This window comes from Ammospiza nelsoni, chromosome 16 (assembly GCF_027579445.1).
Source record: "Ammospiza nelsoni isolate bAmmNel1 chromosome 16, bAmmNel1.pri, whole genome shotgun sequence".
NCBI lineage: Eukaryota > Metazoa > Chordata > Aves > Passeriformes > Passerellidae > Ammospiza > Ammospiza nelsoni.
Window position 1 is genome coordinate 10,695,854 of NC_080648.1, and position 23,083 is coordinate 10,718,936.

Consider the following 23,083-nt stretch of genomic DNA (forward strand, 5'->3'; position numbering starts at 1 on the left):
CTGCGGGAGAGCGCCAGCCCTCGGCCCCAGCAGCGCCCGCCATCGCAGCGAGACCTTGGGGGCCTTTTGTACCGCTCCGTTACGCGGCACGTTACTTTCTGTTCACCGAACCCCGCACACTTATTCACTGATTCATTATTTACATTTATTTCGCTCCTTTTCACAGCGCGGGGCTAATTCCCCACAGGGCCTCTTCCCACACGCACCCGGGCCGGGCCCGGCCCTTTTCCCGCTTCCTCCCGCCGCCGCCGTGGCGCGCGCGCGGCCCCGCCCCGCGCACATCCGGGTCCCGGCGCTGGCCCCGCCGGCCCCGCCGCCGCTCCCGTCCCGCCGCCTCCCCCGGCAAAGTTTCGCTGCAGCAGCAGCGGCGGCCGCGGCCCAGCCGGCGCCTCACGGACACCCGCCCCGGGGAGGCCGCCTGCTCCGCGCCGGGTGGGTCGGGGCGGCGGGATGGTTGGGGCGGGGAGGTTGCGGGCCGCGGGGTCGCGGCGCTGCGAGTCGGGTTCCGGGCGGCCGTGGGGGAGCGGGGGGAGACGGGGCCGAGGCCTCGGGCGGGCCCGCGGTGACACCGGGGGTTACAGCGGGGCGGGAGGGCACGGGGAGCGGCCTGCGGGGGAAGGAGCAGCCCCGGGATGGAGAGGAGAGCTCGGGGCCGCCCGCGGGGCTGCTCGGACACGCGTGGTGCCGGTACAGGAGCGGGCACCGCCGGGCTCGGCAGAGGCTCCAGAGGGTTGTGTCTTATTTTTGTTGTTTGGGTTTTTCCGGGTTTTTTGTTTTTTTGGGGAGGATTCGAGGACTCTCTTAACTGGAGTCAGGCCTGAGCGAGCGAGGGGAGAGCAACAAACACGTTTGCAGGCGGTGGTGAAGAGGCGGGAGGCGATGTGCGGGCTCACACACACACAGAGCGATCACAAACACACACACACAGCGATCACAAACTCACACTTGTCCACCTTGGCCTTCTTCTCGTGTAGCCCTGACAGCTGCCTGACAACAGATGCACGGCTTCGGTGATTTAGAATGGCAATTTTTGTCTTCTGCGGGTTGTAAATTTAATAGAGGAAATATGCTCTTGCGGTTAAAAGCACAAGACTGGAAATCAAATGATCTGTGCTTTGTTCCAGTTGTGGGGTTTCTAATGTGACCTTAAGGTGATTGAGTGATATTTCACAGGAAAGTGAGATAGGGAGGAACTGATTCAGCAGTAGTGTTGAATGTATTATTGAATAGGTTCAAGAATGGTTGTTGAGTCTCTTGGTAGAATAGGTAGGGATTTAGAAATTCCATGCAGTGAATCACTTGGGCTCACTGCTGTAACAAAACCTCCAAGGACTAACTGTCAGAATTTGCATCAGCAAAGTTTTGTCTGTCACGGGAAATGAGATTGTCAGTGTATGATGGGTTTAGATGAAATCTCATGCTGTTTTCATTCCTTCGTTAGTTTCAGGTAATTAGCCTGCCATGGGTGGCTTTAAAAAGAATGAAAACTGAAATGTGCGTAGTTCATTGCGTGTGTCAGTTACAGAAGTTCTGCTCAGAATGTCTTCCTGGTCCTCTGAGGAATCACAGTTTGACTGGAGTAAAGAAAAAGGTGCAAACACTTGCAGGCATGTGCCTGTGCTCATCAAAACCTGTAATGCTTTATGAATTTGGCAGCTAGTGGTAGTGGAAGTTAATAGAAGCAGCAAATAACTTAATTGAAGATGTTTCATAATTAGTGTGTTGTAACTTTTGAGAGTGCCCTGTCTGTGTTGGATTTAATGTCTTAATCCCTACCGTTTGATAGTGGTTTACTTTTACCTCTGATATTATAATTTTGTTCACTTGGCCTTGAAATTGCAGCTAAGTGACTAATGCCACTTATTTCTGCAAAATAAAACCCCAAGAAACCACGTGCTTACTGGGATACCTACCTTTTACAAACCTTTCTTTTCCTTTCAAATGTGGAGGACATACACGTGAGATAGGAATTTTCTCCTTTTCTGAAGAGGAGTTTCCAGGTGGAAGCCCAGATGGACAATCATGATGGGGCTGACAAATGGAAAAGAAGGAAGAGAGGTTTCCTCATTTCTTTCTATTGGTGACAAAAGATCACAGCAGGGTGTGCTGCTGTGTACAGCTGTGGTGGGTGTTTTTTTGGGTTTTTTTGAGGTTTGTAGTTTTAACCTCTAATGGAACTTGAAGGAACAACTGTAATTGTTGACCCTGTACTATTTTGTACTTGTTGGAAGTCAGATTTTTAATCTTGCACCTGGAGTCGGCGATCTGTGCAGAGTTTTTATGATCACAGAATATTATTTGAGCTGGAAAAAAATGTCTCCCAAGCTGGAATGCTCATGCTCAATTAAGGAACTTTTTGGGCTTACTTGAAAGTTCTTTACAAATTATATTGTGATCTTTAATGCTTTGGAGGACATATTTAATTGCAGAAAACTGTCCTCTGTTTTCTTTATAGGTGTCTAAGGAAAGTGCTAGGGACTCTTTTATTGCTCTTGGCTGAATTACATACCTGCAGAAATACTCCTGTGGCAATTCTGTGCAATCCTGTGTCTTCCCTTCCTTCCAGTTAAGGCCTTGCTGGTTATATTCATGTTTGTTTGGGTTTTTTTAATTTAAGTACGAATTTCTTCAAATGTCTCTCTTAGATTTGGTGGAATGAATTTTATTTTAATCTGTTAATATTTCTTTAAAGATCTTTACTGATTTTTTTTAATAACAGGTAAGGAGCTCGTGTTCAAAATGAGAAGATTTATTCTGGTGTGAGCTGAGTGCACTTGAGATATCTTCACGGCTAACGATAAGCAGCTCATTAAAAGCAAGCTGAGCAGTAATTTAACACTTTTGCCGTTATCATTAGTCACAGTGCAAGTTCCTGCCCTGTTTTCTGGAAGCCTTTTTAGCCGTGCTCCTGTGACCACGCAGAGGAGTTTGGCTGGCACTGGGGCGCGCTTGACCAGCGTGGGTTGGCGCGGTGCAGGGCGCTGCCTGCCAAGTCCCTCTCCCCACTGACCTACCACCAAGGTTGTGCTGCCAGCACTGTCATCCTTGACAGAGGATCTTTGTCAGAGTCCCTGCTACTGATACACCAACTATGAAGTAGTGTCTCTGAATTCTGGGTCAGTGGATGTCACAAACTGACAAATTTAGAATACTTTGCCATTCATTCATTCTGTGCGAGGGGAAAAAAAAACTTGCTGAATTACTATTGTCAGTGTTCCCTCCAATCCTGTAGCTTTTGTAAACTTGTCACAGGCTTAATGCAATTCAGTTGGAATGAAGTGTATACACACACACACACACATATACATCTTTATTTTTTGTCTTCTTTTAAAGCTTTTTGGCTGGCCCATTTTCCAGGTTATACTTTCTGTTGCCAACTCATAGTATTTAGAATTTTGGTCTCTAATGAAGGTCTTGCACGTGAGCATTTACATTTTTAGAAGGCTTTGTCCAGCTTGTTAATTTTTCAGCATACTTTAGGGTTTGTGAAAAGCACAAGATACCCTTTATTTTCCCATTTTTGTTTCCAAGTGTAGTACTGAGGTCATTCCTAATCACCCACTTGCTTGTCCATGTCCAACCTACCAGTGGAGGCATAGGCCTTTGTTTTCATGTAGTGAAATGTAGCAGTGCTTTTCTCTGGAATTTTAATTAAGAAATGGATTGTAAGTTGTAGTTATCTGCTTTGGTTAGAGTAGATCTTAAATAACCTTAAAAACAGGAGGCAGTTTCAGGGCTGTCTGCTGTTGATGGTGGCATTTTCCAGCATAATGCTTCTGCTGGAAAGTGCCAGTTAGCTGAAACAGAAAAGTGAGAAAATGTACAGTTCTGATAAAACACTTAAGGAAGACAGGTTTTGCTTCTAAGATGGAAATTATAGTTTTCAGTATTTCTGCATAAGCTAATTGCTCAGTAATTAGTGCAGCTGCAGAGACCAGGGGCATGGGAGCATTGGATTTTTTTGTTGTAAATGTGGATGCTTAGAGAAATAGACCAATTTAGGCATTGCAAGTTTTGGTGTTTTTTCCCTCTCCCTTCCCCTGCATCAGAGTTAAATTCAAATTTTGCCATGATGCAGAACAAATTCTGTTCTTCAGTTATAATTTTTCTGAGCTTTTATTGACATCAGATGGAAATGAGGATGCTTTGGAAATGCAGTGGAGCTCTCTTAGTGATCTCTTTGCCTGGACCTCTTTTGTGGTATAAATCATTATCACTGCTACTATTTTTTGAGAAAACTTTAGGAAGAAGCAGAAGCATCACTTTGCTATCTGAGTTAAATCTTCCATGTACATTGTATTACTTGCTGCTTGTGCTTGGCCTCAGAGTTTGTTAGGTTTTTTATAAGAGAGTACTGGTTAAATACTTCTCAGCTGACAGAGCTAAATGCTTCAGCTTTTTTTTTAAGCTATGTTAGATGGTGTACAGATGTGGAAATTAAAAGCAAAAGTATTGTGTGAGACAGCCCTGTCAGCAATTGTCAGTAGATTTTTCTGTTTGCAGGGCAGTCACGGTTAGTAAAAGTTTTGAAGATACCAGATAGTTCTTTTCTCTTCTTGTTTACATATATTATCAGTTAGATTATTTTGCCTTACAAGGCATGCTTGAAGCAAGAAATCAAGTGCTAGGGTAGAAGCACTTACCGTAGGTTTTGGTCAGCTGGATGCCAGTTCTCATGAAAATACCACAAGTTCCTTTTTGATATAATTTATAAAAGCTCTTTCATCTTTTACTTAAACTTATGGGGATAAGAGGCAAAAGAAGTTTTTTCATTGGTGGTACTCCTTGTGGCTGAGATGTTGCACAGGGTAATTGAAGAGAAATCTTTTTTGTGGAGAAGCTTTGGCAATGGTTTGAAAGATGCAAGCCCTTCAAGTTCATTGAACAAGTTTTTAACCACAGTGTCATCTTAGGATTTGTTCTGTGCTTGATGTGTATGGAGAAACTGGAACTAACATTTCTCCTGTGTTTGGTTTAAAGACAAGACTTAGTATGTGCCATTGCATGGGACTGTGTGCTGGGCTACAATGTGAGCTTGGGAAAATGATAGTAAAACTCAAGCACAATCCTGCACAGTTCCTGTCAGGAAATTTATAAGGAAAGAAGGATTTTAATAAAACCAAGTGAAATGATGTGTGAGGTTGTAGTTTTAAAGAAGGTATTGATCTGTGTATATAGCATAACACACTATAATATACCACTGCAGTTGAGTTTCTGAGCCTTCTGTATGACTATGTATGTTAATGTGTGTATGGAGTCAAAATACTTGAGCATTTCTGAGTTTGAAGGGCAATAAAGTTGAGCACAAGGGCTGACTGCAGAACAGCTTTAACTGCAGATCTGCAGCAGCTCTAATGAACTCCCAGTTGTGCTGCTGCTTATAAGTGGTGCTTTGTTTATTGTATGAAGTTGAGCCTCAAAACAGCTTCTAATCATCAGCAGTGAAGTTCCTTGTTTCACATTGGGTATGATGCTGCAGGAGGCTTCCTGAATTTGCAAACAAGTAAATGAGTGGGAAGAGAATAGTCCTTAATTTGAACACAGCCTTAGTGCTGGTTGTAGGAAGGGATGAGGGTCATTGGTTTTACCCATTTTAAAATGGTTTTACCCATTTTATTCTTGTGCATGTGAAAGCATCATTCACTGCCCTGCTGTTTGAGATTATGGTTTGCTTGGTTAATGGTACTTCAAACCTAGATTTTGCAGCTGGGAAATTAGTTTGGAATCAATTGGAGAATACATTACATACAAAATGCATCTCATGAAAATAGGTTCACCATATTTAATGTGACATTTTCTGTTCTGCAGTGACTCTTGCTCAGGTCCTTTTAGCCAGAAGGAGATTCCTTGGTATGGCATCAAACGGACCTACTGAACTTGCCAGTTTGATGGAGTAGGCTAAGGAAATTTCACAAGAATTGATAAAGGGAAGTCAAGTTGTTCAGTATTTGTGATGGCAGATGGAGGGTGATAGAGTTCTCCCATCTGCTTAAATGAAATATAAGTTCTGTTGTTGGCCAACTTGGTTTATATCTGGCTGGATGAAGTATTAAGGAGGGGGTTCAAACAATGGAGCTGTTCACCCAACTAGTTTCCTTCCATTTGCTGTAGTCATTAACAAGAACTTTTAAAGTATAAATAATGCATACCCCAAACTCTAATTTTGATACAACGATTGCTTCCTTTTATACTTGCCCTTTAAAAGCCCCCTCCATGCTACTCCATGTAATTCATTACACTCACTCCTAAAAGTGTTTGTAGCTTTTTTAATGTAACAGTGTGGTTTTCAGTTGATATTCTCTTGTAATTCAGCTGAAAAGTTATTTAATAAAAGAAGGTAATGCATAATAGACCCTCTGCCTCTTAAGGAAATTTAAGCAAGCTTTTTTCCCCATGAAAGTTGTTACCAGCTGTGTCTAGAGGTGCAGCAATAAGAGTAATTTGTGCACCACTGAATGAAAACGTGACTTTTTAAAGCATTTGTTTCTGTATTCAAAGCTCAGTGATGCTCTGTGGTACTGCAATCACAGCTCATAACTTGGGCTTTTAAGCCTCAGAAGAAATTGATTGTAAGTACAGATGATCTGGGGAAGCTGTACCTGGTAGATGGCAGGATTACTTAGAAACTTTTCACAGATTAGATGCTGAAATTACAGCAAATGCAAGTAAATGTTCTCGATGTGGTTTATGCCACACATTCAGAAATCTAAAAACCCTGCATGAATTGCAATTTCTACATGGAAATATTTGGTTTCTACTTAAATACCTGAACCTACAACTTTATGGCCTTAAATAGCTCATGAAGCCAGCTCATGATTCATGAACCTTTTTAACTCTGCCTTGTTTTCTTAAGAAGGGCAAAAGCTGTAAACCTTCAGTGTTTTGCCATCCAGAATGAGCTTTGGGCAGGTGTGCAATGGGATAAATTCAGTGTCATTTTTTACTTCTCAAAGCCTATTAGTATTTTGTTGCATTTTCTTTCTTGGCCTTGATTTTCTTGATCAGGTTCAAATACACTTCTAATGAAGAGTCTTTAAAGCCTCATAAGTGGCCAAAATGGAGTTACAGTGGATGATATTAAGGACTTCAACAGTTTCATTTTTCAGTGGTTATAGTTACAAGCATGTATGTGGAACCTTTTTTTGAAGAAGTTGAAGCAGTTTTGATCTGTTGATCAGAACAGTTCGATCTGTTCTGATGCTTCTGAAATACTTGTTTTACCAGGCTTTGCTTTTGTTATGGGCCTCAAATGTAAAGTTTTTAGAGTTAATTATGTTACTTACTGTGAGCAGATTATTTCTAAAATGATAGTTTTTAGGACAGTCATTTATCATAATTCCCTTGCCACTTGCTCTTCAAATACAAATTACTGTAAAATATCATCTTATAGAACTGTTCCAACTTCCTTTCCTTTTAGTGAGCTTGTTTATTCCATGAGTGTGCTTGTGGCTAAATGATGTTGGAATTGTATAAAACAAATAAAGTATCTTTCCTAGTCTATCCATTATGTTCCAAATAATAAAAAACAAAATGAAATTTTACATGATCATAGCATAGAATTGTAGATCTTTAAATTTGGTTTCTTAATACAGATGGGGCTCCTGTAATGGGATAGATCAGGGGATGTTTGTTAAGATCTCCTTTGAGTTCAGCTTAACTAGAGGAATTTCCAGTGCATTTTCTGCCTTGATGATGTGTAAGATTCTTTGAAAGCATAGCTGAAAGCAAAAATAGAACATTTTAATTGTCTCTGGTCTGAGCTTCTAGGTGGGTTCATTTCCTTTTCTAGGGGTGTGAGCAGTTGCTGATCTTGCAGCTATTGAATGTATGCGAGGCTTGAAAGTAAGTTAGTTGCAACCATAAACAGCTTTTACTTTTTGAAACAGTAAACTTTTATCCTCAGTAAAAGAAAAAATTCAGTCTGAGTTCCTGGCCAAGTTTATTTCCCTTTATGTATTTCCTGTTACTTTGAAGGGTGCAAAGATTCTCATGTGGAATAGTCCAAGGGATCTAAATTAGTCTGAAAGTGCAGACATGGTGATACTTCTGAAGAAAACAGGTGATACGTAATTATTGGAGTTTTTTCCTTTAGTTTTTTCTCAATACCTTCTTCTAGGGAGTTACTGAAGCAGTGGGAGACTTCTATTCTCTCTTCTTTTTTTTCCATTTTGTTTTTTTATGAGAGCTGTAGGAAGAAAGACCTCCAAACAGTTTGACTGTTTGTTTTGCTTTTCCGATTTTTTTCCATATTACTGAAACAAAGTTGAATAATCAAAGAAGTACCAATGGGATTAAGCTACTACATGATAATGGATTTTTTTCCTGTAAAGAAACACCTGGTGTCCTTGGGTTGTTCCCTGCTTTCCTCACCCTCTAACTCCATAATAGAAAATATAGGATGGTTACACTTGGGACATGAATGCCTTGCCCGGGGATGTTTGCTGTAGCTTTGGCTGCTGGTGCTTAGCACATGGTTTTGTTACATAGAAGGATCTGTCCAAGTGCCTGAGTGAGCCTGTAAATGTGCCCAGACACTTAAAAAGCCTTATCAGATGACTTTTAGTTTATCAAAGATGAGAGGAAAAAAGATCTTTGTGATTAAAGATAGCAGTCTAAGAGAACCAGCACAGAGATATTTAACATTTTGCTCCCCCCACCCCCTTTTTCTCTTATGTGCAGATTTGGTGTCTTGGGCTGGGGTAGGTGTTCTAATTCACCGTGGTTTATCAAAAGTGGAGAGACAATGTTGTTTGGCAGTCTCTGTAGCAAGAGAGGAAGCATCTTTTGTTATTGACATCCTTTCTCTTAGCTCTGCTCTTGCTTTTTGCCAGCTGCTCATTGTCTATACTTGCTTATTTAGTATTCACAAGGGATTTTACAAGTTCTTATCAGTTCGTTGCCACAGCACATCATTTCCTCTTGTCATCGGTACTCCTTAAATTGCTGGGGGGAGGATTTGCATTAGGGCTGGTGAGTGGTAAAACACCATTCATGAGCCAGTTGTTCTGCTCTTCTCCTTTCCGAGGCACTTTGTAGTAAAGGTCACATTTCTAATGCTTACTTCACCATGTCTTTTCCCCGCTTCTTTTTTCTGGGGAGAAGAAAACAATTTTTTTTTTTTTTTGCCAAGGCTAAAAATATCACGCTCTTCAAATACTCTTCTTAAAAGATATAAGGAAGTGCAGCATAAAATTAGCTACAGCTAAAAAAAGGTTGACCACCTCTCTGGGTGGCTGGAGAAGGTTTGGTTTGTGCTTTTTACTGGGTTTTCTTTTAATTGTGCTTTGTTTTCTTTGTCTGCAGTTTCTTCCCAATTTCTTTTCATATTCTCAGAAACATGGGGTGACTAATTAGAGCTCAAGAAAAAGCAGATGCTTTAGGGTTTTTTTTTCCTTTTTGGAAATAAAGATCTGTTTGAGAAGCTGAGTATTTCCATGCAGTATTGGCCTTGGAACTGGTGGTTCCAGCCTGCCTCTTCCCTGTTCATAGCAAATTTAGTCTCTTAACACAGCACCATGACAGGGATATATTGCTATTTTTAAAGCATAGTCCTCAGGCCTATCTTCTGAGAGAAAGTAATCAATTTAAGGAGTGTTAATGGGAACTGTGCTGTCCCCACTGACCATCATCCCTTGATGGTCCCTTTTCCCACTAATCAGCAGTGCAAGCTTTGGGGACTGATCACTTTTTTTAAGTGTACATAGTACTGCTGGGATTTTGTACAAAATCAGGTGCAATACTAGGGTTGAAACAGGAACTCTTCTCATATATGCCTTTTGTTTTATTTACCACAGCCTTTACTTGTTTATAATTCCTTGTTCAATTATCTTTTTACTAGAACTAAATTGGAGGAATCCATCATCGTTTTTGATGCGAAGGCTTCATCACTGACATCTCTATGTTCATTTGTCATCCTCCAGGAAATAATACGGCTCATCAGCTGCAATAAGTGCTTTGGGTGTAAACTGACATTTATTTGGAAAAAAACAAATTAGTTAACAAAAAACCCAACAGACAAAACCCAACAAACTTTTTGAAGACTTGTGTCAAATGACGTCAATGGCCAGTTTGTTCTCCTTTACTAGCCCAGCTGTAAAGCGTCTGTTGGGCTGGAAACAAGGAGATGAAGAGGAAAAATGGGCAGAAAAAGCTGTTGATGCTTTGGTAAAAAAGCTGAAAAAGAAAAAGGGTGCTATGGAAGAACTGGAGAAAGCCTTGAGCAGCCCAGGGCAGCCCAGCAAGTGCGTTACAATCCCCCGCTCCTTGGATGGACGGCTGCAGGTGTCTCACAGGAAGGGCCTTCCCCACGTCATCTACTGCCGTGTGTGGCGCTGGCCGGATCTGCAGAGCCACCACGAGCTGAAGCCCTTGGATATTTGTGAATTTCCTTTTGGATCCAAGCAAAAGGAAGTCTGCATCAATCCATACCACTACAAGAGGGTGGAGAGCCCAGGTATGTTTGAAAGTTACCGTCTGAAAAACTGAACAGAATCTTTGGTAACCACTTAACTATTCACTTCATCCTCCTCCTCCTCTGGTGCTGTACAACCAATTGAAAGTGGTGTGAGGCAGTTTGGGAGAGGAATGTTGAAAGTGCACATTACTGGCGGGGTTTTGGGGAGGTGTGTGGTCCATTCTGTACTAATGGTCTGAACTGTTTTCTTTGGAATTAATCACCTTTTACTCACAGACTTCTGAAAGTTAGTAGCAAACTTCTCCTTTGTTGTGAAATAGAAAACAGAGATGTGTACTTTCAGATTCACTTTCTTTGAGAAACTTGTTTCAAAATCTCAGTCCTTGCAACTGGAGAAACTTGTTTCAAAATCTCAGTCCTTGAAAGGTGGCTGTCTTTCAGGAGCTTGCTATTTAATCAATGTGTGACATGAACTGAGGAGATGAAAAATAAAATTAATAAAATTTTAGGGTGGTAGAGTTCCCCACATGACTTCCAGTTAGGAGATAGCAGAGATGAATAGAAGCAGGAGATGTGATCAGTTATAGAAAGGTGTGTGTCAGGTAAGGAGAGTCTGCTCTTTAAATGTGCTGTGGGAAAGGTGAGGAGGATTGGGATTGCAGTGGGAGAGATGAAGAATGTTGCTCTGGACAGTGTGGTGAGGAGTTGCTTCCCTTGCTCCCCAAAGTGGTTGTAACTGCTGCATTGATTGTAGTGCTCAAGTGCACTGCTGCAGCACTGAAATTCCAGACTCCAGCAGTGCTGAAGTTAAAATATATGGCAGTGCAGATTTTGTTTCTCATCAGTGGAAAGGACAATATGTAACTGTATAGTTTGACTGTAGTAATAGAGACTGTATTCTCATTTTCTCTGATTTGCAACGTGTGCAGATGTAAGTTTTGCACTTCTGCATCAGTGTTTCAGTGTGTGCGCCACATGTAGCCTGGTTTGGTTTATTATTTTTTTTAAAAAGGTCATCTTTGAGTTGTGTGAAATGTGTGTGTTTTTTTGTGATTCTTGCAAGAGTAAAGTTTGAATCTTTCATTAAGAATGATGTAAAAAATAAAGGAGAGAGGATGGGGCAAAGGCATGCCAGATTCATCCCCTCCTCCTCTTTCCACCCCAGCTAGAGTTGAAATTATCATGATGAGCAGAATATTTGTATCTCTTACCTTATATTTCAGGTTCTGACCTAAATGCATTTGGGATTTGTTTGTTTTTTGCAGTTCTACCTCCAGTGCTAGTGCCTAGACATAGTGAATTCAACCCCCAGCACAGCCTGCTAGTTCAGTTCAGGAACCTGAGCCACAACGAGCCGCACATGCCTCACAACGCGACGTTTCCGGACTCCTTCCAGCAGCCCAACAGCACTCCATTCTCCATCTCACCAAACAGCCCCTACCCCCCTTCTCCAGCCAGCAGCACTTACCCGAGCTCCCCAGCCAGCTCTGGCCCATCCAGTCCCTTTCAGCTGCCAGGTGAGTGCAGCCTGAATGGCAGGTCAGTAAAAATCACTGAAATGTCACATGTTGTTGTGACCCGTGACCTCAGGAATTCATGATGTTTGCCTTAAATGGCTTTTTCTTTTGTATTTTATGGGATTTATTTCCTAGTTTTGTCACTGGTCAGTTTTATTTTTCCAACTGCTTTTTGTCATGGATGTAATACTGGTGAGGTTTTTTTGCACAGCTTCACTACAGATTAACTAATCCATATTTTAGAAGAAGAATTAGCAATGAAAAGAGAGCAAATACAGGATGCTGAACAGGAAGTTTACTGATGTCTTTCACTGAATAAAAACATGTAAAACATGGTGTCTAACTGGAAAAAAGTACCATTTTTGTTGGGAACAAGTTGGATTAAACTGAATCTGTTTAACCGAGTCGAAAAATACAGAAAAAACAATTGATAGGGACAAAGGAAAGAAATCTTACTGATTCTGTTTGATTATTGGTGTGGTTTATACAGCCAGGAATTTAGTAAAGACTTTATTTTTCCACTAGCTCAGTGGCCTAATCTTTTTAATCTGGTTGCTCAGTTCCCCAGAAGTGTCCCAGTCAGAGAGTATCTGTGTTGGCCAAGTACTGGGATCACTGGGTGGATGCATTTATGGGGCACAGTGGGGTGTTGCCACACTGAGTGCTGTGCTGATGGAAGAAAACAGATCCACACCTCTGTAATGAACTCAGCCTGCAGGAGCAGCAAATCCCCCAAACTCTTCTAGGCCTTTGTTACACTAAGCAAATAGTTACTTCTTCTACTGCTTTGTTTTTGAACACTGAGAAGAGGGTAGGCAAGAAAGTTCATGTTTGTGTGACAAAAACGGGGAAGCAGAGTCATCAAGCCCAAATGCAGGAGTGCAGGTATTAAAGAAAGAAAGAAAAAAAGAGCATCTCTTATTTTTTTTCAAGTTTCCAATCTTGTTATTGGTTCCATAGGTTCAGCTATTGCAGGAGTTTACTGTAAAGACAGATGGCTGTGTTCAGATTTCTTTGAAAATGAGGCCAAATTTTTTAACATCTTGTTTGGGAATATTTTTGTATGTTTACAACTGTAGAATGTATAAATAAATACTCTAAATTGTTGAAATTTATTCTTTTTTTTTTCATGTTTGTAGCTGATACTCCACCTCCTGCATATATGCCCCCTGATGAACAAATGGGGCAGGATAATTCACAATCTATGGACACAAGCAATACAATGATCCCTCAGATCATGCCAAATATATCTACCAGAGGTAAGTTGTATAGTCTGGTGTAAAATTACATAGTTTGGTGCCTTGCAACTCATGACCAAACTGAATTAATAACTTCAGATGGGCCAGTAAATCTTGCTGGTAGATGGAAGCAGTCCTCCTAGGCAAACTAGGGCTGTAGGAGACATAATTGAGAAATAAACTTAAATTGCTTCTTTTTATTTTCATCTTTTCCTTTCAAAGTTTCAGATGCATAATATTGCTTACAGTGAGTTGAATTTTTGTTCATTTCTTTTCTGCTACGTTTGCCTGTTGCTGGAATAACATTTGCACAAAGGCTCTGAAAATTGAGTTAATACCAGTTATAACAGATTTTTTAAAAGTGGGCAGAAGAGTTATGTTTTACGTGCTATCACATAGTCTGTTCTGTGTGTGTACGTGTAAGGTTGTTTTTGTTTAATATCAGGATTAGAATTGGAAAAAACACTAAAATCAACAGGCCAGCTAAAATGCACAAAGGTCAAAATCTTTAAGGTTATAATCAGGACACTTCTTGCCCATCATAATTGTTTACTCAGATTTTACTTAGCTTGATGTTTTGGAAGGTCTGCTTGACAGTTATAGCTTCAGTGTTTTAACTCTTCCCTAAACTGTTCCTTCCATTTGCTTTTCAGATGTTCAGCCCGTTGCCTATGAAGAACCCAAACACTGGTGTTCCATTGTGTATTATGAGTTAAATAACCGTGTTGGGGAGGCTTTCCATGCATCTTCCACAAGTGTCTTAGTAGATGGCTTTACAGATCCCTCCAATAACAAGAACAGGTTCTGCTTAGGTTTGCTCTCCAACGTTAATCGCAACTCAACGATCGAGAACACTCGGCGGCACATTGGCAAAGGTAAAGCTGAGTTTGTTTTATTGCAAAGGTAAAGCTGGGTTTGTCTTATGGCAAAGGTAAAGTGGGTTTGTCTTATGGCAAAGGTAAAGCTGGGTTTGTCTTATGGCAGAGATAAAGCTGGGTTTATCTTATGGCAAAGGTAAAGCTGGGTTTGTCTTATGGCAAAGGTAAAGTGGGTTTGTCTTATGGCAAAGGTAAAGCTGAGTTTGTCTTATGGCAGAGATAAAGCTGGGTTTATCTTATGGCAAAGGTAAAGCTGGGTTTGTCTTATGGCAAAGGTAAAGCTGGGTTTGTCTTATGAACCAAGTCCTTGGTTTTATTTCTCTACACTGCAGCAGTGATAATTCTCAGATGAAAATGCTAGAGGTAATCTGAGATGTGATACATTATCTACCTCTGCAGTATCAGAAAACAACTTAGGCATGGTTTGATTCTAATTAGTCAGGAATTGCATGCATTTTTCTTTGTCATTAATTAAAAAGACTAAATATTACCCCTTCCTTACCAAACTAGATTGCCATTGGGGCTTGCTTGTTAGGGTAAATGTAGTAGTCTGTGTTTCAGCACCAAGAAACATAACATGATATGCCATGATACTCCACATTATATCTACTTCTTAAATTCTGCATACACCTTTGCAGTATGTCAAAGATTTTTTTTTTGTTTTGTTGTTGTAAGGTATTACCTTCTGTCTACAGTATGTTCAAATATCTTGGTGAGTTGGCAGCAGGACTTTGAAGTGCTAATGCAAAACTGCAAGGGCTCATTTGTCTGAGTGAATCCATGGGGCGTGGATGTGTGTGGGAGGGATTCCTGGAGACAGCAGGTTTTGCAAGATCTTCTAGTTTTCCTGTACTGTTTTGGCTGATAGTACATAGAGATGCACTGTTTTCATCTTTGATGGAATGTGCCTGGATTATCTTAAATTGTAGAACACTTTTTCGAATTTTTTTTTTGCGATTAACTCAGTCCTGAGAAGAGAGCCCTGTTTCTCCTGCACATGTTTAGAAGCCTTTTTACCACCTAAGCACATTTGGTAAAGTTGGCCTTGAGTTTTGATTGATGAAAGTTCATTCTTTCCCATAACAATCTTTTAATTAGAAATAACTATAAGTATGACAAAATTTTGCAGATAATTTGGAGACCAGAAGTTCTGTTTGTGTCTGTTGGAAATTTGGCCCTGTGATGCAGTTGTCCAAAAAAAAATTTATAAATAAAATAATATTATAAAGGAGAGCAAGTGATTTGTGGGGCGTGGGTGGTTTGTGAGGCTCTTTTGTTTTGGCTCACCCCTTTTAGTGGTATTGGCAGAGAAATCTTGTGCATCTGCCTAAGGTCAGAAGTGTAACCAGGACCCATCATCATACTGTAGAATAGTAATGAGCTTTAAAATGGCTGCATCTCTAATAATAATTATTGAACTTAAGCTTTGCTTTATGGTGACTCTTCTGACAACAATTAAGGTTATTTAAAGATAAAATACTGTTTATTTAAGGCTTTTGCTTGAAAGGTCTTGAAGTTTTGCCTCCTTAGAGCCACCCAATCCTGTGTGCTAGTTTTTTACTGTAGCTGGCAAGTAGCGGTCACTGTCTTTTTAAATAAATAGGGTTGTGTTGTGGAAATGCAGTCTTGCCCACCCCAGATTCTGTGACAGCTGCTTGCAGTTGTTGAAGCCAACAGTTCCTCTGCAACCTCCCTCCTACCTTAGTCCCAAGTGGCTCTAGCACTGCTCACAGCAGTGGCTGCTGTCTGAAAGATTAACTTGATCTGTTGACTTGCTGCAGCCTCCTCTGGCACACGACGGGATGGTCCTTAGTGCATTCTCAGGGTATTGCAGGGAAGACTTAAACAAAGCTTGGAAAACTGGGATAGGGGAGGGAAGGCAGGTGTCTCAGTGAAGCAGCAGGGAGCACCTGAGTTTGGATGCTGATGGGATGGGCAGCTTTTGTATATTAATTTTTAGCCAATAATAATATTGTATAGACTTCAAAACATGTGCATAGCTGAACACAGGCAGATATGATAGATCTGGGTGCTTTGTTGATGTTAAGGTGTGTAAACCCTGATGGTAATTAATTGGAGCAGCTAGTTGGACTTACCTGTCCTTCAGCTTGATAAAATGTACTGAAAATCAGAGCAGACTGTGGATATTCTTTCTCATTCATGTCCCATCACTGACCCTTCTCCCAAGACACACCTATTTCTGTTCTACTTGGCACTGGCAGAAGCTGCCAGGTGTATAAAACTGGGGTTTTAATAATAAATTCATATAAATTCTCTAGAAAAATAGCTTGAAATAACAACTGAAATGTGGCAGTAATTTTTTTTTCATTCTATTCTGTAATTGATCAGAGAAGGACATCTAGTGGCTGGTGTATCATGAGCCTGCTGTGTTGAAATGAGACAGTGTGTTATAATGCAAGTAAAAGCTTTCCTGAAAACCTCTCAGGCAGAAATTTATTCTTTTTTCCCCCAATAAAATAGAATTTAAGATAACTACCTCGAAGTCAGAGACAACAAAGTAATTTGAAATGTTCTTATCTTTGTTTTCAAGGAGTTCATCTCTACTATGTTGGTGGAGAAGTCTATGCTGAGTGTTTAAGTGATAGCAGCATATTTGTACAGAGCAGGAACTGCAACTACCACCATGGCTTTCATCCAACAACTGTATGCAAGATTCCCAGTGGATGCAGCCTGAAGATTTTTAACAATCAGGAGTTTGCTCAGCTTCTAGCTCAGTCTGTCAATCATGGATTTGAAGCAGTCTATGAGCTCACCAAAATGTGCACCATTCGAATGAGTTTTGTAAAGGTAAATTATTCTGAGAGTATTTAAGTTTATTGTGGGTTTGGGTATTTAGCAATAATTCCATTAGCACTGTGGCAAAGCTGTTCTGGCCTGATGGGGTTCTTTTCAATTATAAGTATATTTAAAGTGATTAACTGAGGGAGAAGGAAATCAATGCAAGAAGGGAAAAGCACAGATTCTATATTGAATGTTGGCTGTGTATTCAGTTACTTTAGTATTCAGGACAGGAATTTATTCATTATGGTTGCTGTAATTTTGTTAAAGGAGATTTAAGTTCATGGTCTAAATTTAAAGGAGTAAAATGAATAACAAGTCCACTAAAAGAATGGGAGTAGAAAGGAGCAAAATGATTGAAGAAAATTTTCAGCTTTTTCAAATTGATTATTAGTTTAAAAAAATCCCTGGATATGTAAAAAAGACATGGTTTGATTTCCTGAAGTTGAGGTGCTGTTATTGTCACAGGAGAGTTTCCTGAGCATTGTTTAATCAAGATGTTGTCTGTCTCAGATTTAGTGTGGAGTCCCAACTTGGGCTTTCCAGGTGTTTTGTTTGCATCTTGTCCAAAAGATGTCTCATTGGTTTTGTCAGTTATGACAAATACTGCTGAGTTTGAGAGTGTGGAGAGGGAGCAGGGGGGTGAAAGGGAAGAGAGATGTGGCCATGGCCAGGAGTCATCCTCAGGAGCTCCACAGGAGGCTGTAGCATGCAAGACATGACTGAGGCTTCCCGGTGCAGCTTCCCTCCTGCTCCTTCCCAGCCTCGGGTTTGTTCCTTTAGATCACTGTGACTAGATTGAGAATTACCTTCAGATAAGTATCTTGAGATCATGACTTCCTGTTTCTGGTTGGTAGATATTTTAAAAGACAAGCATGTCCTCAAATTGCTCAGTACCCTTTTGTTCATTTTCCAGGGCTGGGGAGCTGAATATCACCGGCAGGATGTCACGAGCACCCCGTGCTGGATAGAAATTCATCTTCATGGGCCCCTCCAGTGGCTGGATAAAGTACTTACACAAATGGGTTCTCCTCTTAATCCCATCTCATCTGTTTCATAGTGCTGCAATTCCACCTTCAGCCTTATTTTTAGTGAACTTATTCTAATTCTAGAGAAACTTCCAGTGGATACTGTGAGCTATATGGAGAATGGATCTTATGATTTAACTTTTTTTTTTAGATCCCTTTGTGACCAATTCCATTGTGTATAGCTAATCAGTTTTACATTTCAAATTGTTCTTGTGATGCTTAAGTGACAGTTGAGCCCTAAGGGAAAAAATAGTCTATTGAAAAATTCAGAACACTTTTCCCCTTCTTCCCCTTAAAACTTAAACAGACAAATGTCTTAACTGGAAAACTTTTGTCCTGTAGGGACAGGAATTAATGAAGACTGACTTCAGAACATAAATACATATCATAATTTGGGATTTTTTTAATGTGTTTTAATGAAACTATTTCAACATGTGCAGCTCCAGCTTGCAAGCTGTATTTTTAGCTTAATGTTTTAACATCTTAAGGTTGACATCTGTCATAAGCAAACTTAGACTTTATTATGGCTAATTTGCCTCAGATTGTACAATGTGATTTTTTTTTAATGTACACATGAAATATACTTTTTACAAATATTGGAGTGGTGTAAAAACACTTGTATTTTCTATTGGAAAATGCTGTCATAAACACATTGTATATTAATGCAGAATAGCAGTTCTTAGCCTTTTCCCACTTTGGTTTTGTAATATCTCTTTTAACCACCATTTAAAGTAGTAATTGATCCAAGATAAACATCCTGCACAGTTCTGGAGTAGTGATTCTTGTTTTGCTTTGATTTACACTCATGCCGTTTGGATTTGGTTGCCAAGGCTATTTCTTTTTAGGTACCTTTCTCTATTTTAACATAAACACTACTATTTGTAAATGGCAGTGCTTACTACTTTTTGGAAGGAATAAGTTTTTTGTTTTCTTTTTGGTGTTCTAGCTGTTTATTTTACCTGTCTGGAATTGATCTGTGTTAGGCCTTTTTAGTCTCTCAGTAGACATTATGCAGTATTAGTGATTACACTGTATTTAATTCACTTTCAAGTATGAGTTTGAGTCTCTTTGAAGACTGTGAGTGGCTTAGCAAATGAGTAACTGAATGCAGAAGCTTTTACTTCCAGATCATGTAATTTAATTCAGACCTCTTGGTAATGACCAAAAGTAATCACTTCTTTGTAGCCTGCATAAAACTGTGCTCTTGATCCTGTCCCTGATGGCAGGGCTTCAATCAGAAGACTTGTAGCTGTGGTTGGCATCTTTATGGGATTGAAGGACTGTGTTAATATGACAATGGAATTTCTCTCTCACATCTAAAGAATCACAGAATGTTAAGGGTTGGAAGGGACCTTAAAGATCTCCCAGTTCCACCCCCCCTCTCCATGGGCAGGGACGCCTCCCACCAGACCAGGCTGCTCCAGCCCTTCTCCAGCCTGGCTTTGAACACTGCCAGGGTTGGGGGCATTCACAGCCTCTCTGGGCAGCCTGTGCCAGTGCCTTACCAGCCTCACACTAAAGAATTTCTTCTGTATGTCTAAGCTAAATTTGCCCTCTTTCAGTTTGGACCTGTTACTCCTTGTCCTGTCACTACAGTTGTAGACAAAGAGTCCCTCTCCAGCTGCCCTGTAGCCCCTTCAGATGCTGGAGGGTTCCCATGAGGTCTCCATTCAACCTTCCTTCTCCAGGCTGAACAGCCCCAACTTTTTCAGCCTCTCTCTTTAGGGGAAGGTGCTCCAGTCCTTTTACCAGAATTGTGACCTCAGGACTTGCTCCAGGAATTCCACATCCTTCTTACACTGGGGGCCCAGAGCTGTGCTCAGCACTGCAGGTGGGGTCTGACAAGGGCAGAGCAGAGGGGGCAGTGCCCTCCCTCCCCTGCTGCCCAGTTCCGTGGCATGCAGCCCAGGATTCTGGTGGTTTTCTGGGCTGTGAGTGCTCAGTGCCAGCTCATGGTGAGCTTTTCAGCAGCCATCACCCCCCAGTCATTCTCTGCAGGGCTGCTCTCTGCCCAACCTGTAGCTGTGTCTGGGATTGCTGGATCCAGGTGTAGGACCTTGCACTTGGCTTGGTTGAACTTAGTGATGTTTGCATTTGGCAAAGTAGAGAATTTAAACACTGTACTGAACACTAAAATCAATTACATAGCATATGCATATTTCTATCCTTTATATCATAAAAAAGAGGCTGAGAGAAACATGTTAAGAGAATTAGAAGTGAATTATATACAAAATTTTGCATGCAGAAAGACCTTATTATATTTTTTAAACTCACCTTGCTTTTTCTCTTTCCTGAACACCTTTTCAGAAAAGGGTTCAGTGTTTGGGGGAGAGGCTGAAAACTATTATGCAAATACTTATTAAAAGATGTGTTGCAGTTAATTACTGCAATCCTGAGAAAATTATTTTTTAAACAAGTTCTTGTGTCTTCTGTTGAACGACAGTTTCTCCTCAAATGTGGAAATCGTGCATCGTATGGTACCTAAGTAACAAATGATCTTAGAGGATAAGAATTGTTTACGTGTCATTAAAATGTTTTTTATGAATTGCCTTAAAGGAATAAACTGTAACACTTCTGCAGAACCCTAATGTTCTCTTGTACAGGAATTTCTGTATTACTGTTTTGGTTTTTTGTGTTTTGTTTTTTTAAACAGTTTCTCAAGTATGTGTGAAAACAGATGAGTGCATCTTCAGGAGAAGGGGAGTAACATTTATCTGCCACTTAGCTTTGGTTTCTTCCCTTTCATTCTTTGGAGCTACAGCCCACAGACAGTTCTTTTGATTGAATAAGATGCCAAGTCAGTTGGCCACAGGATCCTGCTTCTATTTTCTTCTTGGGGCCTGACGTTTGTCAAGCTGCTGAATATGTATATTTAACACTACAGAATATTATATTTCTTGACTAGCTTATGTAATAAATGACATGGCACATTGAATTAAGGAAAGATTGCAGTTGTAGGTACAAGATTTTACTTTATCCAAAATGTTTTTCACCTGGCTTCTTTCTGTTCACTTGTATGCTTCTGTGTGGCCAACTGAATGACTCAAGAATGGGTGCTGCAGTGGGTGCTGTGAGCCAGAGCTGGTGTTTAGTGCTAGTATTGTGGTTAGATTGGCTACCCATGCACTGAACCATAATTTCTGCAATAATATCCAGTTAACCCACTTCTGATGCTGTCATTAAGTACTGAAGTGCTCTGGCATTTTTCTGCTTGTGTGCATATTCTGGAACTGCAATGGCTGCAGTGCTGGGATATCCTTGTGACTGCTGGTTTTGGCAGGGCAGGCTTGCAGGAGCAAACCCAGTCAGATTTGTCTGTGTTTTTTCCTAGTAGGGCTTTTTGGGAGCTTTCTGGTTAGCAGATTTTTTTGTGCTACTGGTTCATGGTGTTGCTAATCCTGTTTTGTTCATCTGTGCTGCTGATACAATATTCAGATCTGGGTGCATGGCTAGATTGGATAGAAAGTTGTTTGGTGCCAACAGTGTAAAGTGTCACCAGAGCAGGGAGTGCTGCTCCTGGTGTACAGCACCTCCAGAAATCACCCCTTGGTCTGGAGAGAGGGATGGGGAGATGGACTCAGCCAGTGGTGTGGGAGTGGTGCATGGAGCATTTCCAGTGTATCCCAGCTTAGACTGAGTGTTAGTCCTCTGTAAAAACTCATTTGGCTCTTATAGTGTATTTTCTTCTTTCTGTGCCTCTTCCTGCTTTGCACCAGCCCCAGCACTGTTGACAGCTTTGGCAGTACCAGCAGAGAGCCTGGAGCAGGCTTATCCTGGAGGCTTTCCTGGCAGTGCTTTCACAGCCCCTGAGATAAGGCAGCAGCTTGGCTCTGGTTCCTTACACACCTGGGCCTTGCTGGCAGCCAGGCAGTGCCTTGTGTGTCACACTCATCAACTGCATTAGGCATGAAGGGCTGACACTGGGTTATAGAATCTACAGGACCAAAATAAAACCACCTAGCTAACTGACCAGTGAGAGACAAATCTGACAGAACAGCCCAACAGGCAAAAGAATGATGAAACAGCCCAGGTGTTACAATTCAGGATAGAATTGTTTAAAATGTTGGAATTCTTTTAGTTTTGCTTGAAGCAATGATTTTTTTTTTTTTCCCCACAGTATTAAAATGTGAAAGTTGTCAATTCTTGGGTGTAGGATTAACTTGGATTCTTGCAGTATAACTCTAGAGGACATTGAAATCTGTCGGGCTTCCTCACTAGTCTGAAATAGTCACTTTTTCAGGATATTGTTTTACTTGCTCAAAGTGTTGCTGGTGATGGTTTCTGGAAAGGCAAAGAAACAAACAAAAACCAAAAACAAAACCAAACCATTTTCTAAATGTTTTGCTTCAAATGACAAACATGTGACTAACTTTCTTCTGGAGTTGTGAAGTTTCTGTTGAGGAGGGTTTCCCATTCTGAATTCAAATCAATAGACCAAACCATCAGATTACAATATAATGTTGCTTTCTTGTGCTGCTCCATAAACCTGCTTCTGTGTTTGTTGCAAGCATAACCTTTATGCTTTTGTTTACATTGTAGAAAACACAGTTCTAGCAATGAGGTTTTTTTCATTTAACTCTAAACATCTTTTTATTTTGTTAATTTTAAAATTACTAGGTTTTGCTATGTTATGTTTTTAAAGATATTTTTTGCATACTGCTGCTCATATTTCAATAAACAAAACAAAAACCCCACAGATTCTTCTGATTTCCTTTTTCTGTAATTCTGTGTCTCAAGTATTTTTTTACAAGGGTTAATTTATCACATGTAACTTGCTGCTGATACTTCTCCATGTCCATATTATTCCTCCTCACACAAAGGTGATCCTGGCATTTTAAAAATTCTTTTCTCTAGCTTTTTGGTAATGTGAAAGCTGCTGTGCTCTCAGAAACAGAGACTTAAATTATTTCCTAACTTCATTTTAAAGAGTTCTTTATTCTTGTAGAATGCAGCCAGCCAAAATGGTATCATTTTGATAGTACTTATGTAACTGTTTTTTGTACTACCAACTGAAGTATTTCTGTGAGACCTCAGCAATCTGCTGACTTGGGGGTGGTTGGGGTTTTTTTTCCACTGTGGCCAACCATAACATTTTGAAACTCATCGTGCCTGAATGTGTTGAGCTTGAACTGCTGACCAAGAGCCTTTCAGTGGATTGAAGGCTGCTCAGATATCTCTTGTAACTCAGTACTGCTGCAGTAAAATGTAC

The 23,083-nt window shown here is 40.6% G+C and overlaps 1 protein-coding gene across 2 annotated transcripts; it reads left to right on the top strand.

The window, feature by feature from the left end:
• Positions 1 to 295: 295 nt before the first annotated feature.
• SMAD5 (SMAD family member 5) lies at positions 296 to 22,572 on the top strand. Of its 2 annotated transcripts, none has more exons than XM_059483379.1 (7): positions 296 to 432; positions 9,839 to 10,453; positions 11,680 to 11,931; positions 13,071 to 13,190; positions 13,823 to 14,044; positions 16,599 to 16,855; positions 17,763 to 22,572. In XM_059483379.1, exons 2-7 carry the CDS (start codon positions 10,051 to 10,053, stop codon positions 17,904 to 17,906), a joined length of 1,398 nt encoding a protein of 465 aa, XP_059339362.1. In that variant the 5' UTR covers positions 296 to 432; positions 9,839 to 10,050; the 3' UTR covers positions 17,907 to 22,572. The 2 variants fall into 2 exon arrangements, with proteins under 2 accessions (XP_059339362.1, XP_059339363.1); XM_059483380.1 differs by having other exon boundaries at positions 313 to 432; positions 9,921 to 10,453.
• Positions 22,573 to 23,083: the final 511 nt, after the last annotated feature.

Bases quoted from the DNA above. Each gene is read 5' to 3' on its own strand.
- SMAD5 (XM_059483379.1), top strand. From the start codon at position 10,051: ATGACGTCAATGGCCAGTTTGTTCTCCTTTACTAGCCCAGCTGTAAAG. The intron at 14,045-16,598 runs GTAAAGCTGAGT...TTTGTTTTCAAG, and splicing joins TCGGCGGCACATTGGCAAAG to GAGTTCATCTCTACTATGTT. The intron at 16,856-17,762 runs GTAAATTATTCT...TTCATTTTCCAG, and splicing joins TTCGAATGAGTTTTGTAAAG to GGCTGGGGAGCTGAATATCA.